General features: G+C 54.1%; 1 protein-coding gene across 1 annotated transcript in view; it reads right to left on the reverse strand.

Moving 5' to 3' along the window:
* Positions 1-17,500, reverse strand: part of VSTM2L (V-set and transmembrane domain containing 2 like) — a 38,194-nt gene that overhangs the window by 11,729 nt on the left and 8,965 nt on the right. Inside the window, exon 2 of the mRNA XM_007447719.1 lies at positions 466-635. Within this exon, the coding sequence (XP_007447781.1) occupies positions 466-635 (170 nt within the window). The remainder of the gene's footprint in view (positions 1-465; positions 636-17,500) is intronic.

Consider the following 17,500-nt stretch of genomic DNA (forward strand, 5'->3'; position numbering starts at 1 on the left):
CGTCCCCACTCCCCCCCACCCCCCCCCCCCCCCCCCGCCACAGGCTCGCACAGTGTGTGCGTGGGAGCATGTACGAGTGCAGAGGTGAATGTGTGTGCCGTGACTGGGCGGCCTCGTGTGCCTGCACGTATGTGGAAAGGCATGCATGTACACGTGTGTGTGACAGCTTCTGTCCCTCTGGCCTGCTTCCCCACCTGTACACGAAGGGAGGGACTCTACTCCTTGGAAGGCCCTTCTTACTGGGCCCATCCCAAGTGCTCAGCCTGGCTCCACCCCCTGCCCCTCCCCACAAACAGGCCTGCGTTCCGGGAAAAAGGGAAGGAGACAGCTGGGGGCTTCAGAGGACGAACATAGCCGGGGCCCACGCCCCTCCGAGGAGATGAGGGGCAGAGACACACTCCTCCCCGGGGGTGGGTGGGCCAGGGCTCTCCCAGTCCCACTCGGAGGTCTCCCCAGGGGCGGTACCTGGTTCGAGGCCCATCCCTGCTTGTCCGTCCAGTCCCTGTGGCTCCGCACGTACCACCACTGGATCTCCAGCGAGTAGGAGGGGGAGCCGCTCCCGCGGAAGGAGCAGGCCATCTCCACGTCCTCGCCCGTCCGCGCCGTCATGTCGTGGGGCGTCTCTGTGAACAGGGCTGTGCGGAGAAACCGGGGGAGGGGTGGCCGGGGCTCAGGAAACAGCGGGGCCGGCGGCCCGGGGCTGGTGCGGGGGCTGGAGCTGAGAGAGAGGGAGCGGCCGGGCCTGCGGGCGGGGGTGGCCTGGCTGCAGGTGGGCCACCTGGACGAGCTCCGCGAGGCTGCGCAGAGGCCTGTGCGGCGGCAGCTGGCCAGACCTGGGGATGAAGGCGTAGGCCCGGGGCCCCGAAAGCCCCACACAGCTGGGCCTTGATCCCGGGGCCCGCGGGCACCAGATTCTCGAGAAGGGAGCGATGGATCCGAGGAGGGCTTGGTTGGAAGGTGTGAGCAAGGAGGCCAGGGAGGAAGCTGCCGTTTTCATCAGTTCTTCCCCGATTTCTCCAGTTGCCCCCATCCTGGGTCATTCCCCACCCCAGGGCACAGCGTTCAGCACCGTCTTTGCAAAACCAAATCAGACCTACCCACCCGGCCCCCTCGGAACCCTTCCTCGGGTCCCCTCTGCACCAGGTTGGGGGGCAAGCCCTGCCCACCTCCCCCTGGTCTCCATTCTGTCCTGTGAACATGCCTCACTTTCTCACCGCACTTTTGCCCTCGCTGTTCCCAATGCTTGGAATGTTCTTCCCCTGGTCCCTCTACGTCCAGCAAGTCACTCAAAGCTCAGCTGAAACTTGGTCCCCTCAGAGAGGCCGTCCCCGACCACGTGGGTAGGTTCCCCTCAACCCCCCCATCTCCCACCTGCCTGGGGAATGGTCACGGTCTTGCATCGGTTCACTGCCTGCTCTGCCTGTGCAAGCTGCATGAGAACAGGGACCAGCTCTCCTGTGGCTACACATCTCCTGGCACCTCGTAGGTGTGATATATCCTCCATCCTCTCAAGAGCCCCAGGAGGCGGTGGGAGACACATGTGCCTCCCATCCCTCCAGCAGGGTCCAGCTCACCCACCAAATCCCAGAGCAGGTGGTTCCTGGGACCCAGCAGGAGCCCCACCCACTGCCATGCCCACCAGGCTTGCAGGTAAGAGAAGACAAATCCCTGCTCAGTGCAGCCCAGCACCACTCCCCACCATATGTTCTGACACTCGTCTCTCCAAACAAATACTGTCCTGAGCTGTAATTAGAATCCTTTCCTCTTCTCAGGAGAGATTTTCTCACCCTGGAAAGACACCTGGCAACAGGCAGGTCACCCAGGGAATGCTGCAACCATCAGTGCCCCCATCCCATGCCCACCTTGCTGCTGCAGCCTGCCAGACACCCCGACCCAGCGGGCAGACAAGCCCACCTTGCAGCCCCGGTGGTCCCTCAAGGCACCGCTCAGCTCAGGGCAGGAGGAGGACAGAGTCTGACTGGGGGCGGGGGTCCTGCTCTGGGGCCACCTCCCTCCACCCCCTCCCCATGATCCCGAGGGCTTTGGGAGGTTCAGGATTGATAAGTTGCTTTTTCTGCTCTGCACACAGGGTTTCCAAGTGGAGCCTAACTCCAGCAACGAGTCTCTGGGCTAAGAGAAAGTCTGTGACATCCCTGACCTCCACGGTCATGGGTTCAGGCTGCCCACATCCTCTGAGGCTCGGGAGGGACTGGCCGCTGTTGCATAACAAGGCCCATTTAATAAGAATGGGTGTTGTTGGAGTTACTGAATACAAGCCAGGCGTAGTGTGCGGTCAGCTGAGAGCTGGGCAGCAGGCTCCTGGAGGAAGGTGCCCGCCCACCCGCCTCTGCCTTCCAGGTGCCCAGGCCCCAAACTGTAGATTTGCCCTTGCCTCCCTCGTTCTTCCTCTTACACCCCCTTTTAATCTCTGGGGAATCCCATGGGTTCTGCCTCCAGAACATCTCCTGAATCTGGTCCCTTCTGCCCACTCCGACTGCCCCATGCTGGGCCAGCCGTCACCACCTCTCAGCCGTAACAGTGCGGGAGCCTCCTCACTGACCTCCCTGCCCGCTGCCCGGCAATTTATTTTCAACACAGCAGCCAGAGGTAATTTGGTAAAACACAAATCAATCCCTGTCTCTTCTGTCCTCAAGCTACTTTTCCACTTGCTCATTCCATTCCTGACACGATGGCCTCCTTGCTGCTTCTCCAACGTTCCAGCTGAGATCCTACCTCAGGGCCTTTGCGCGTGCTGTTCCCTCTGCCTAGAAGGCTCTTCCCCCAGATTCTCACATGGCTCCCTCCTTCCCCTGCTTCAGGACTCTGCTCAAATGTCACCTCCTCAGCAAGGCCTACCCTGACCACCTCACTTAAAACTGCATCCCTGGGAATTCCCTGGCAGTCCAGTGGTTAGGACTCGGGCGCATTCACTGCCAGGGCCTGGGTTCGATCCCTGGTCGGGGAAATAAGATCCCACAAGCCGCACGGACAAAATAAACAAATAAATAAAAAATTTTAAAATGAAAAGAAAATTGCAAAATTGAATTTGTATTAAAAAAACAGACAAAAAAACTGCATCCCTTGCCCCAACCCAGTGCTTCAAATCCCTCTTGCCTTCCCACATACTAATAGTGCTGTGTCCACTCGAACTTTCTGTGACAAGGAAAATGTTCTATATCTGAGCTAATACAGTAGCCACCAGCCACACGTATCTATTGAGCATCTGAAATACGACCAGTGTGAATGAGGAACTGAATTTTAAGTTTTATTCCATTTAAATTCGTTTAAATTTAAATGTAAATGGTCATTTGTAGGTAACGGCTACTGTATCGGACAGCACAGCTAATATTTATGTTTATGGTCTGCTTTCCCTTCCAGGAGGCAGGGGCGGTGCCTGTCTTGTCTACTGATATATCCCCAGCTTGGCACATAGTAGGTGCTCAATAAATACTTTTTGAATAAACAAATGAGCAGACCTGGCCGGTCAGTGGTGGAGCAGCGTCCACAGGCAGGAGGGGCCCTGTCCGAGAGTCCCAGGCCAGGCCCAGCTCTCCATGCCTGCTTTGGTGCTGACTTGCCAACTCGAGCAGGACTGAAGGGGGCCACCGAGGACCGAGCCACCAGGAGGGCTGGGAGGGGATCAGAGCGAGCCATCGGCCCCCGGTCCTGGGACAGCCGGATTCGGCTTTGATCCAGGCCCCTGCCCACCCAGCACCCTTTGCAAACAGGGGAAAGAGGAGAGCGGTGAGGCCCCCTAGTTGGATCCGAGGTAACCGGCAGTGTGACCCTGCTGACCAAGCGACAGTGGGAGGGACACAGCTGTGACCCTCTCCAGGTGCCACTGCCTGAGCCACGGGAATCAGAAAGTACCCACACTTCTCCCTCCTGCAGATGGAGAAAGGGGGTCCAGAGCTACTGGGAAGTGGGGGGTTTGCTCATCCCAGGACCACAGAGCTGGGAAGGGTGGAGCCAGCCCTGGAGCCTGGGCCTGTGTGACTCAGCCACGGCCCTTCTCCCAGAGATGGCTGAGTGCGGGAAGCACATCTGTCCGACAGGAGGGTGGGAAATGGTACATCTGGGTCTCATGGGTGGAAGGAAGGGCAGAGATGGGCTGTCCTTGGGTGGGGTTTCCATGAGGGTGACCTGGGGAAGAAGGGCCATCCTCCATCCACCCTCACTCAGCCTCCCCCTGCCCACAAGCTCCCCCAGCTGACTGAAAAACCCTGACCCTGGCCCACCAGCTCTTCTTACTGATGCAGAAAATGAGGTTCAGAGCGGGCAGTATCTGGCCTGGGGCTACTCAGCAGCCAGGGGTCAGCAAGGTCAGGCTTCAGGCCCTCTCACCCCCAACACACAGCCCTTATCCCCCAACCCGGATCCCAATAACTGTCCTCTAGAGGGCACTGTCCAACAGACACCAAATGCAAGCCACGCAGGCAAGACACATACGGCATTTTTAATTTTCTATAGCCATATTTTAAAAAGTAACAAATTTTTAAATTTTAATCATTTATTTTATTTAACCCAATATATCAAAAAATTATTTCAACAGGTATAAAATTATTAATGAGATATTTTACATTCTTTTTTGTGCTAAGTCTTGGATATCCAGCATGTATTTTACATGATTACAACACATCTCAATTTAGACTAGCCACATTCCCACTGCTCAGTTGCCAAGTATGGCGGGTGTCCTGGCAGGTGGTGACGCTGTGCCAGCCTCAGCTCCCCTCCCCCTCACATGTCCCCATTGCTCGGAGGAGGCGGCCCAGGACCAGCATAGGGTGGTAACCCTTCCAAGGCCACGCGGCAGAGCTTGGATTTCAATCCAGGGCTGTTTGACTCCCAAGGCCATGCTACTCCCAGAGAATTCAAACTCTTTTTGGTGGTAAGGCTCTTTCTTAAAAAGGAACAGTCCCAAATGGCCAACCCTGCCTTGGAAGGTCCTGGAGAGGACCCTTCCTCTGGGACAGGGTGGGGAGTCTGTTTTATTCTGAGTGTAAAGGCCTGGGTGGGTACAGAGGAGGCATTTCACCCAGGCTGAGGCAATCAAGGGAGGCTTTCCAGATGGGGTGTTGCTCCCCCAATCCCCAGGTGGGCCAGATGGTCCTGAGCTGGAGTGGGGAGGGGCACTGGCTGGGAGAATGGAGGGAGAACCCAGCTCCAAGAACTCCTGGGAGCCAGGAGAGTTGTCTGCAGGTGTAGCCACCAGCTCTTCCTCGCCACGGTGGGCTCTGATCCCCTCAGACCCTGCCTGGAGGCACTTGGTGGAATGGATTGGGGGAGGCGCGCTCAGGATCCCATTGACTCCAACCTCAGTGGTGATGGGGGCAATGCATCCTCAGGACAAGTGGGGAAACCGAGGCTCTAGACATTTGATGGCATAGCTGAGTCTTCCTGTTCCAGAGGCAGCAACACGAAGGTTTGTCTGGGCTCCACCCCAAGGAAGCCCCTTCCCCCCAGGGAGAAGCTGTGTGCAGATAACTGCCAGGAGCACAGGACTGAGCTGGGGAGGAGGTACTGAACCTGTTTCTGCCAACAGACTTGCTGTGTGACCTTGGGAGAATTTCTCCCCCTCTCTGAGCCTCAGATTGCTCCTGTATACAATGGGGGATGTACCTCATGGTCTGAGACCCCCACCAGCTCAGACAGCCTGAGGGAGAAAGTGATGTATGTCCTAAGAGCCATGGTTTGGGCATTGGAAGGGTAGGGGTCCCTCCTACTTGGGGGAGAAGGGGACTCTGGAGGGAGGAGGAGGTGGCCTGGTCATTCAGCAAGGCCCCGAAGGAGGCGTGGATACTGACAAGCCGAGGAGGATAAAAGGGATGGTGTGAACCAAGGAGAAAAGGAGGGAAACCCAGGGAGCCTTGTTTAAAAATGATAATAATAGGGACTTCCCTGGTGGTCCAGTGGTTAAGACTCAGCTTCCACCGCAGAGGGCATGGGTTCAACCCCTGGTCAGGGAACTAAGATCCTGCGTGCCGCGCGGTGCAGCCACAAATCACCATCATCATCGTCCACCATTTATGGAGCACCTACTGCACGCCTAGCATGGTGCAGACATCGTCTCTAACAGTCTCTAATCCACTCACTCCCATTAGACAGATGAGGAAAATGAGGCTCAGAAAGGTGACATCATTTGCCTAAGACACACAGACAGCTGGAATTTGAACCCAGGTCTGACCAGCAGGCATGACCAAGACCCAGGGGTCCATCAGCTCCCATCAGAATTTGTTCTGAATTATCAGGTTGAGTTTAGTCACCAGGCTCCACACGTCTGTATCCCACTTGCACACCTCCAGAGATGGGGATCTCAGTTTCTCCTGCATCCACTGAAAGTGGGCAGCCCTAATCAGCAAGAGGTTCTTGCTACCTCTCCTCTGTGATGAGGACATGGCGTCAGCACCCGAGACTGGAAGGTGATCCACATTATTTATTTATTTATTTATTTTTTCTGTACGCGGGCCTCTCACTGCTGTGGCCTCTCCCGTTGCGGAGCACAGGCTCCGGATGCGCAGGCTCAGCGGCCATGGCTCACGGGCCCAGCCGCTCTACGGCATGTGGGATCTTCCCGGAACGGGGCACGAACCTGTGTCCTCTGCATCGGCAGGTGGACTCTCAACCATTGCGCCACCAGGGAAGCCTGATCCACATTAATTTTGATGAGGATGATGATGATGATCTCTGAGAAATATGGAGTACTTGCCAGGCCTTCTGCCAAGCTCTTTACACATATTTTCTCATGCCCCCACCAGGATGCTATGGGGTAGGTGTGATCATTACCATCCCCATTTTTCAGATGGGGAAGCTGAGGCTCACAGAGGTTAAGTGACTTGCCCAAGATCACAGGGTAAGTGGTTACATATGAACCCAGATCTAGAGGACTGAGGAGTGGGAGCTCGTAACTTCTAGACCATGCTCCTATAGCCCCTCTTCCCAGTCCCCCCAACCTCCTTCCCTCCACCATTCAGACAACCCCATCCCCCATCCCCAACTCCCTATGCCACCCCATCTCCACGTCAGCAGCCCTGCTGAGTTCAGGACATTAAAATCCTCTCTCCTCTCCAACATCCTCCCACCCCTGAGCCCCCGCTCCCTGTTCAGGTAACTCCTCGCAGCCCATGCCTAGGGAGGCTGGAATATAGATTTTGTTGTTGTTGTTGTTGCGGTATGTGAGCCTCTCACTGTTGTGGCCTCTCCCGTTGCGGAGCACAGGCTCCGGACGTGCAGGCTCAGCGGCCATGGCTCACGGGCCCAGCCGCTCCACGGCATGTGGGATCTTCCCGGACAGGGGCACAAACCCGCGTCCCCTGCATTGGCAGGCGGACTCTCAACCACTGCACCACCAGGGAAGCCCTAATTATAAATTTTTGAAAAGGATGCAGTTGTGCTCTCCAGCCCCAGGGCCCGAGCAGGGCTAGGCTCGCTGGGAAGACAATTAAAACCACTGTCCACAAATTAGGATTCTACAGGAGAATGAGAAAGGGACTTCATTGAATGCAACATCTCCTTCCTTTCTGCTTTTAATTGTATTAATTAACCCCAGGACTGGTTAACAGGGCGTCATCTGCAGGAAACAGCTCATGACCCTGGCCTGAGTCACTGAGTTTGGCTTCTGGGAAAGGCAGGGGATGATCTGGAAGATCTCACCCGCCCTTCAAGAGCAGGACCCTAACCATCTTCCTAACCTTTCAGGCCCTGGTTCAGCACACACACCTAGGGCTTGACCTCAGGTCTGGATTCGAGCCCTGTTTCCTCTAGTCCCTAGCTGTGTGAGCTGGATAAGCCCCTTTACCTCTCTGAACCTCAGTTTCTTTAGCTGAAAAAAGGGGAGAATGAGAGGGCAGGGAGAGAGTTATACAAGGCAACATATGCCTCATGCCCAGCACATAGTAGGTGCTCACCAAATAGCACTCCCTTCTCTCACCTTCTAGCTCAAAATTCTACCATCACCAGAAAGATTTTTAAAGATGCTTCTTTGTAGCCTCATCAGATTATATGGTGGATGCAACATCTGTGTTTCACTCACATCTGGACCACGAGACCTCTCATCCATCAGTCCTGTACCTCCTCTCCTTCCTCATTTGCTCCCAACAGCTGTCCCCCCGCCAAGCCAGGGGGATTCACACAGGTCCTGAGGGGCTTGTCAACCAAGGTGACCCCAGCTCAGGCCCCACCTCCCTCCATCTCTGAGCTCAGGTTCCCCATCCCAGACCCTCTGGTCCAGGAAGCCTGCAGGGACTGGACCCTAGCCCACCCATAAGTCTTTGCCAGAGTGACAGCAGGATTCCCCTTGGGGACTGGTGGTAGGGGCATCCCCTAGTCAGGGGACCCAAGGCAGAACTGGAGCTAGAAAGAGACAAAGGGGGCAGAGCAGAGAGAACCAGTGCGGCCCCAAGGACCCCTTGGTCATCCCTATCTCAGGCCCCATCTCTTGCCAGGACATACTGAGTCACTGCTTACTCAAAACCTCCAATGATGAATGAATAAGCAAAATGTGGCCCCTCCATACGGTGGAATGTTATTCAGTCTTAAAAAAAAGCAAGGAGATTCTGACACATGCTCCAACATGCATGGACCCTGAGGACATTAGGCTAAGTGAAATAATCCAGGCACAAAAGGATAAATACTGTATGATTCCATGAGGTTCCTAAAGTAGTCAGACTCACAGAGACAGAAAGCAGAATGTTTGGGCTGGAAGAGGGAGGATGGGGGAGTCATTGTTTAATGGGTACAGAGTTACACTTTGGGATGATGAAACATTCCCAGATGTGGATAGTGGTGATGGCAGCACAGCAACCTGATTATATTTGATGCCACTGAACTGTACGCTGAAAAATAGTTAAAATAGTGAAATTTACATTATGCATATCTTAACCACAATTTTTTAAAAAACACCTCCCGTGGCTTCCCAGCCCTGCAGCGGTGTGTTTTCAGGGATCTGTGCCACAAGGCAACTTTCCACTAAATTTGAGCTGTCCAGTATGGTGGCCCTGAGCCACATGTGGCTATGGAGAGCTGAAACACAGCCAATCCAAACTGAGATGGCTGTTCAGTTAGGTCCACACTCAATTTAGAAGATAGTATGAACATAAGAATGTATCAATAGGGCTTCCCTGGTGGCGCAGTGGTTAAGAATCCGCCTGCCAATGCAGGGGACATGGGTTCGAGCCCTGGTCCGGGAAGATCCCACATGCCACGGAGCAACTAAGCCCGTGCGCCACAACTACTGAGCCTGCACTCTAGAGCCCACGAGCCACAGCTACTGAGCCCACACGCCTAGAGCCCGTGCTCCACAACAAGAGAAGCCACAGCAATGAGAAGCCTTCAATGAAGAGTAGCCCCTGCTCGCCGCAACAAGAGAAAGCCCACATGCAGCAACGAAGACCCAACACAGCCAAAAATAAAATAAATAAATTTATTTTAAAAATTAAATTAAATTAAAAAATAAAAAGTGTGACTCTCTGAGGGCCATTTCCAGAAAGGCTGCTCTGTACCCAGCTCAGCAGGGTGCCGGGGCCAAAAGGGTGTGTGACACAGGGTCAGGGAGGCCTGCAGCCCCAGAATTCCCAGCTGGGAGGCAGAACAGGGGAAAGGCCTGCAGAGGGAGTGTTTACAAGGAAACCCCAGCTCACAGGCGAGTCTCACAGAGCTCCTGAACTCAGGGGATGTAAAATGTCCATAAGGGGAAAACCTAAATAAGTGGGGTGAAAAAGCCTCCAGGGAATGAGAAGGCTGGAAGGGATGGGTGCAGGGCATCTGCCCTGGGATGGAGCCAGGGGAGGCACCTGAGAGTTCTCTTTGTTTCCTCCTGGGCAGCCCCCAGCTTCTGGCAGGCGGCCTGCAGCAGTAGGGATCGAGGTGTGAGTCAATGAAGGCTGTTTCATCTTGGAGTGGACAGGTTTCCTCTTCTCAAGAAGTGACAGGGAATGCATTTTGTACCAAAGCTTGAGGAACTGCAGTATGCCTTATCGGGAAGATGGGGGGCTGGGCACGCAGCAGGGGCTCAAGTGCTCCCTGCAGAAGGAATGAAAGAGATCAAATTTCATGGACTCCTACCCTGAGCTAGGCCCTGTGCTGGGCTTCCTAAGATGCTTAGGTCAGGCCCTGACTCTCAAGGGGCCCACACTCTGCAGGAGGGACAAACACACAGAACAGTCTGGACAAGAGCTGGGACTGAGCCTGGATCGGCACGTACAGTTGTTCAGGGTGTGCACCATTCACAGAGCCATGAATCATAGGGCACAGAGATGTGCAGGGCACAACTGCATGCAGAAGCTCTGGATGGAGGCGCACGTGCTAAGAGAGGAAAGGGCAGGCCCATGTCTGCCTGGAGAGTCAGGCTTCTGGGAAGTGGGGACATGACTGGACTTAAACACTGATGGGGTTTGCACAGCTGGGGGTGCTCAGGACAGGAAAGGGCATACCAGAAATAGAGTTTCCCAAGTCCAACCTTTGGGGGACCACCTTTACCATTTCTGCAGGATCCCGGTACCACCTGCACTATCATTTACTTAATATTTATTTTCAAAAGCATCTTTCCCTTTTTACTAAATAAATTCAGCTTAAAAGGAGACTTTTATTACTGCCATAAATGGAAAATCAGCATCACTTGCCATAAAGAGAGGGTAACAGTAAAAATAAACACTACGAAAACCAAACAGCATTCGTAAATTCTAGCCAGGGGAGGTTGCCTGCTGAAGGCTACAAGCCTCAGTCCCCATTCCTCTCATTAACAGGGGAGATTGGCGAGAGCTAGGCATTAAATTCAGAGCAGCACCGAGCAGAAACTTTCTTCTAGATCAGAAGGGCCTGGGATGCAGGTCCAGCTGATGCCAGTGGGCATCAGTGGGCAACCACCGCCACCACTGTCACCGGCTCTGGCTTCCTTGGCCGCTGGCCCAGTCCCCCACGATTCACCTTTAGCTGGCACCTCCAAGACCTTGCTCACTCTGGCCCATAGACCTGGAAGCCTTTCCTGCCACTCACCTATATGGGGCAGCATCCTGTCTGATTCGCTGTAAGTTTCCGTGTGCCTTGTGCATGGGGAGGGCTAACACCCATTTCAGGAATGAGGAGGCCCGAATGCACGCTAGTAGAATGAATGACCAAAGAAATGAATGGAGGGCTCCCTTCTGTGCTGGGCTGCTCAAACCAGGGCAGTGACTTCCTGAGGCATTGGTTTCCCTCCCCCCAAGTGGGGAAAGAGCATTGTTTTTGTATTAAAACAAACATGAAAATATTATGGCATAGAATACAGAATTCATGCATTTTGAATGAAATAGGAGACATCAAAGAAATACTGTCCTTGGTTGGGAGTTGTTTACTCTCCTGCATGGGGAGAACCCCTCGTCAAGGGCCTCCATCCGATCCAATCAGAAGCTGCTTTCACCTCAGGCTCCTCAGACCATGCTCTGCACACTGGAGTGTTGATGTGTCGGCAAAAGGGTCAGGGGACCAAGAGGAAAGAGAGGGGCTGGGGGAGTGTGAAGCCCAGGATTTACAGATGCAGATGCAAGTTGCAGCTCCACCCTGACTTGCTGTGTGGCTTCGTGTAAGTTGCTGCACTTCTCTGGGCTTCGGTTCCCGCGTGTGTCATTGCTTAAAGGCTTATTTTTGAGGATTAAATGAACTCACACAGGTGAAGAGCCTGTTTCAGTGTTCGGGACACAATAGGGCCTCAACACCCACTCACTGCTGAGTTTTAGGGACACACAAGCGCATTCACCCAGGTGGGGCACCTGCCCAGCCCTGGCTGATGACCCACCCAATAACAATTAAAATAGCTAACACGGGCTTCCCTGGTGGCGCAGTGGTTGAGAGTCCGCCTGTCGATGCAGGGGACACGGGTTCGTGCCCTGGTCCGGGAGGATCCCACATGCCGCGGAGCGGCTGGGCCCGTGAGCCATGGCCACTGAGCCTGCGCGTCTGGAGCCTGTGCTCCAGCAATGGGAGAGGCCACAGCAGTGAGAGGCCGGCATACTGCAAAAAAAAAAAAAAAAGGGGAAGCAACTTATTTTGTTTCGGGGATAATTATTTATAAGGCTTTCTATTCATCTGACTTAAAGATTAAAAAAAAAAAAAAAAAAAAAAAAATAGCTAACACTTTTGAGCACTGACTATGTGCTAAGTGCCTGGAGATGCTGTGCTTCAGTTTCCTCATCTCTAAAATGGGGATAATAATAATCACCACCTCATAAGGCTGTTGTAAGGATTAAATGCGTTAACATTTATAAAATGACTGCCTGACACCAAGTATGTGCTTATAAAGATGTTTCCTTTTTATTTATTTATTCATTTAGTTGTAATTGAAGTGAAATTCACACAACATAAAATTAACCATTTTAAAGTGTGCAAGTCAGTGGCATTTAGTACAGTCACAGTGTTGTGCGACCACCACCTCTATCTAGTCCCAAAACATTTTCATCTCCCCGAAAGGAAACTCTTTACCCACTAAGCAGTCACTCCCCCTTCCCCCAGCCTCTGGCAACCACCAATCTACATTCTGTTCCTACAGATTTGCCTATTCTGGATATTTCACATACATGGAATAATAGAATATGTGGTCTCTGGGGACTGGCTTTTTTCACTTAACATAATGTTTTCGAGGTTCATGCACATTGTAGCATAGATAAGATTTCACTCCATTTTGTAGAGGTGTTTCTTTAATAAAATATCTCACTGAATCCCCAACACAACCTGGGAAGTAGCCACTATCACCCTCGTCTTCTTACAGATGAGGAAACTGAGGCACAGAGAAGGTGGGGACTTGCCCAGGTCCCCTGCCAGGCAGCCCCATCACAGCCAGGTGGGCAGTGCTGGCACCTAAGACCGCGGGCAGAGTGCTCCCAAGGCCACCAGCGCGTATTGAAGGAGACAGCAGTGGAATTACAAATCTAGGGAGATTTAAGGAGAGTGAAAATATTCTGGCACTTGCAGGATTGTGGGAGTTGAGCAGGTTTCCCCAGTGGAATTCCTTCCTCCTCTTCCCACACATCTGGGCCACAGGGGATGAAAGGGTTTGGGAGGGAGAAAGGCAAGTGTGGGAATGTGCAGGGAGGCGGGGACAGGGTGGGGCAGCCAGGGATGGGAGAATGCAAATAGGCATCCTGATGTCTGTGCAGGTACCATTTCTTTTCATCCTCACCTGTACATCCTGCAAAGCCAGTGGGGTAAGCCCATTGCACCGATGGCTAGTGAGGCTCCGAGAGGTTGAGTGGGGGCCAGAACTTGAGCCCAACAGTATCTGATCTCACAGCCCAGGCATGTACCCATTCCTAATGCCTGTCACAGGCAGAGAGGGGGCGAATGGAGGAAGCATAGGGAGATTGCATCAGCCATAGTATGAGTGGTTACCCCAGAACCCCAGAAAGGGGCATCCCCAGATCCACTGAGAAGAGGAGAGAAAAGCGAGCAATGTCTGGAGGCACCAAGTGTGGAGCCAGGGAGGCCAGGGCCATGCAGAACAGAGCAGAAGGGGAGAGGCAGAGACAAGGGCATCTGAAAGCCAGGTGCAGAGACCAACCGGAGAGGTAAAACTGAGGCAGCCCCCAGGGATGCTCCAGAGAAGAGCTTCTCAGGGTGCCCAGCAGGCAGGGGCAGAGAGCAGAGTGGCCATGCTGCCCCTCCTCCACACCCTCCCTGCCAGGGCCTGGCCTGGGTTAAACCTGGCCCCACTTGGGACCTCATTCCTGCCCCCGTCCCAGCCCCTCCTACTCCTGTCCAACTGTGTTTGAGAAATCCAAGAATGCAGCTGTAAACATGTGGGCTCTGGAGTCAAGCTGACCTGGCTTTGAACCCCAACTGCACTTCCTCGAGGTAGGCAAATCTCTGAGCACCAGTTTCCTCATCTGTAAAATGGGTATTGTGGGCACTCAACAGGATCATACATACCATGGAGTATTATCATGACGGCAATGATCAGGCTGCTATTCCTCTCTCAGGGGGTCTTGGTCCACCTCCTGCCTCCCCAAGGCTTCCACCTCCCTTTTCCTCACCTAGAAGACCAGCCTGACCTGGCCTTTTAAACACAAGGACTATTCTAGAACCAAACAAGCCCTAGTTGAAGGGGTTCTGCCCTACCCCAGGGCCTTTGAACTTACTGTTCCCTCTGCCTGGAAGGGGACTTGACAGAAAGCAGCAGAGCTGGGATGGGGCTTGGGGCACCCAGCACCTAGCTGGAGTTCAGTGACCACTGCTGGGGGTCTCTGGGGGACATAAAGAGACCAGCTGGTGAGTCTCAGGGCCCCTGCCCCCCCAGGCCCTCCTGTCAGCTGTCAGCCAGCCTTCCCTCCCCCTCCCTCTCCCCTGCCTGCCTGAGACCATTAGTGTGGCTTTGTTTTGAGCACTATTTCCACTATGATGTGCTCTGGCCGCCGGGCCTCTATTAGGGACCCTTTCCTGGGGCTGCTGACAGGCAGCCAACAGCTCCCCAGCGAGCCAGCCGTAATTGCTGCCGCCTTGAAGGTCGGAAATGATTTTTTTAAAACCTCACAAAGCAAAACAGACACCCTGCCGTCTGCTCTCGCCTTCCCCACCCTCAGCCGGGAAAAAAGCCTGAGGTTTCCAAGAAAGGGGGGTTCAGTTAAGACCCCCTCAACCCCATAGACACCCTTAACATGCCAGGCTGGGGGAAAACAAAGTTTGGGCTCTGCTCCCTTGCTTTGAACTAGGTCGGGGGCCCCAGACACCTCTCTTAAGCCCCAGTTTCCTCCTGGTCAAGATGGGCGTGTTGATGGGTGCCTGCTGGGATGACCATGACGAGCTCTGACAGGAGGTCGCGGGCCTCTCTGAGGACGTACATGAAGCAGAGAACCAGAATTCAGGAGAGGCAGGAAGAGAGCCTCTGCCAAGGGGAAAAAAATCGCTCGGGAACAGGTTCTGAGGAGGGAGGAACTTGGGTGTTCAAGAAAGGAAGCGAGTGTACCTTCACACGCACACACACACACACACACACACACACACACACGGGCTCCCATCTCCTTTCGAGCCCACATTCCCATCATTCCCTGGACACCTGGACCAGCCCCGTCATCCTATGAGCCCTACCCGAACACTCACTCTAGACTCGGGCTCAGACAAAAACAGCAGCCCCCCAGTAGAACACTCAGGCGGGCATGCCCGCACCCCCGCTGCTCCCCACTGACGATGCTGGACTTGGATCCAGGAGCTTAGACTCTCAGCCCTGGGCTCTTTCATCCAGACCCAGGCCTTCTCAGCATTCTGGTATCACGGACCCTGAGAGAATCTGATGAATCCAGGGCGCCGCTGCGGAACAAAGCACCTGCCCACAAGCCCAGGTGGTTTGGCAGCCGGGAAAGGACAGATGAGCGGGTTAAGAGCCACAAGCTGGGCTCAGGCCTGGCTCTGCCATCCAACATCTGTGTGTCCTCAGGCAAATTGCATCATCCCCCAAGCCTCAGTGTCCTCATCTGTAAAATGGGAGCGCCCTCCTCACAGGGCGGGCGAGGATTAGATGAGAGGAGGAGGGGGACGTGGCAGGCACAGAGAAAATCCCCCATGAGTGCTGGCTGGTGTTTTGGTTCATAGCCCGAAAGGCCACTGAGAGCTAAGCACCATGTGCTGGACGGAATCCCACGCCACCGTCGGCTCCATCCTCACCTGTTGATTGGAGGACAAAGAATAGCGCTTGGGAGGATACAGATGGAGGTATTCTAGATGCTTAGAGCTTAGGAGAACTCGGCACTGTTCAGGTGGGGAAATTGAGAGGGGCAGGGACGTGCCAAGCCACCCAGAAGGTGGAGGCAGTGGGAGGGTGGATAAAAACCCAGGTCGCATTCCCCGCCCCAATTCTGGCACTTTAACTGGGGGCTGAAATGACAAAGGAGTCACTATCCCCACCCCTCAACATGGGGAGCAGAGAAGGCCCCACTCCCACCACGTCCCCCGTGTGGGGCCAGGCATCCCCGGAGTCCGAAGCTCCGCCCACCTAAGCCCTTGTCCCAGCCCCACCACTAAACTGCTGGGTGACACATCCTTATTAACCACCCACTGTGTTCTGGCTTCTCTGCCCACTTCACCAGTCTTTGCTCCTTTGGGAAGGAAGGCAGGAATCCCCCCGTGACCTCCCCAGCTAATAACTGGTCCAGCTTACATACCTTCTGTGATGGGGAGCTCACCACTGGGTACCTTAACTGCTCCAGGAGTGAGCGCCCTTCTCCAGGCTGAACATCATCCCTGCTTCTTAACTCATCACAATTTATACTTATATGTATCTTATAAATTTAGTTGTCTGAGCAAGAGCCTTAACTGTCTTCTTCACTGATATGTCCCCAGTGGCTAAAAGAGCCTGGTCCATGGCAGGTTCTCAACTGATATTCGTTGAAGGAATGAAGGAAGGAAGGAATGATCAAGCTTCCAATAAATGGCAGCAGCCCCTGTTAGGCCAGCAGTTCCCAGTATGAGGAGTACGGAGTATGAGATGGGAGGGGCTGGCCTGCAGGCCAGCAGCCCCCAAGTCCAGTCATCCCCGCACACAGTTGGGCCTGGGTACCACCCGTACTAGTATGTCGTTTGTGTTTTTCTATAAACTAACCCACTATGTTTTTTGTTTGTTTGTTTTTTGTTTTTTTTTTTTGCGGTACGCGGGCCTCTCACTGTTGTGGCCTCTCCCGTTGCGGAGCACAGGCTCCGGACACACAGGCTCAGCGGCCACGGCTCACGGGCCCAGCTGCTCCACGGCATGTGGGATCCTCCCGGACCGGAGCACGAACCCGTGTCCCCTGCATCGGCAGGCGGACTCTCAACCACTGCGCCACCAGGGAAGCCCCGGGGGCTTCTTAAAGAAGGGTTTCAACTGGGTATGGTGGAGCTGAGTCCTCTGCTGGCTTCGAGAAAGGGGAGGGGACACAGCAGTGGGCAGGGGGACCTGGAGGAGGAGCAGCCCCTCTGCTCCCCCATCTCCACTTCCCTTCTCCACAGCAGCAGGTACCAGAGGGATCCCGGGGTCACCAGCTGGGAAAGGAGCGGATTTATTCCCCCAGTGAGACCACTGCCCCTTTTCCTGTTGGAAGAATCTCACTGGGGTCTGGGACCCCATTACCCTCAAGGCTGCAGCATCTCATATGCACCCCAAGGGACTGGGTCTGAGTCCACCCACTGCAAGGTGAAATCAGCCTTACCCACCCCAGATGTCCTTGTTGTGGTCAGTAAGGATGAGGAGGGGTTCCAGTTTTGTGATTTTTCTACTAATAACGTGGATTTCTAATGAAATTAAAATTACATGAATGTTTAAAACAATACTGACTTGGAACGAGCAGAAGTTGAAGAATTTCAGACCTTAGACCTCTGCCTTATCCTCCTTGCCCCCCATTCAGTCATTCCCTGCCACCTCCCTAGGCTGCGCATGTGGAGGGTACCAGGACACAAGGGAATCTGACCCGTACCCCCGGTCATTACAATGGCAGTGGTGAGAGTGGCTGGATGCCGGCCACTGTATAGCCAGCTGGCCCCAAATCCCCTTCGGGGCCGAGAGACTCTT

The sequence above is a fragment of the Lipotes vexillifer genome, unplaced genomic scaffold (assembly GCF_000442215.2).
Source record: "Lipotes vexillifer unplaced genomic scaffold, Lipotes_vexillifer_v1.1 scaffold397, whole genome shotgun sequence".
Taxonomy (NCBI): domain Eukaryota; kingdom Metazoa; phylum Chordata; class Mammalia; order Artiodactyla; family Lipotidae; genus Lipotes; species Lipotes vexillifer.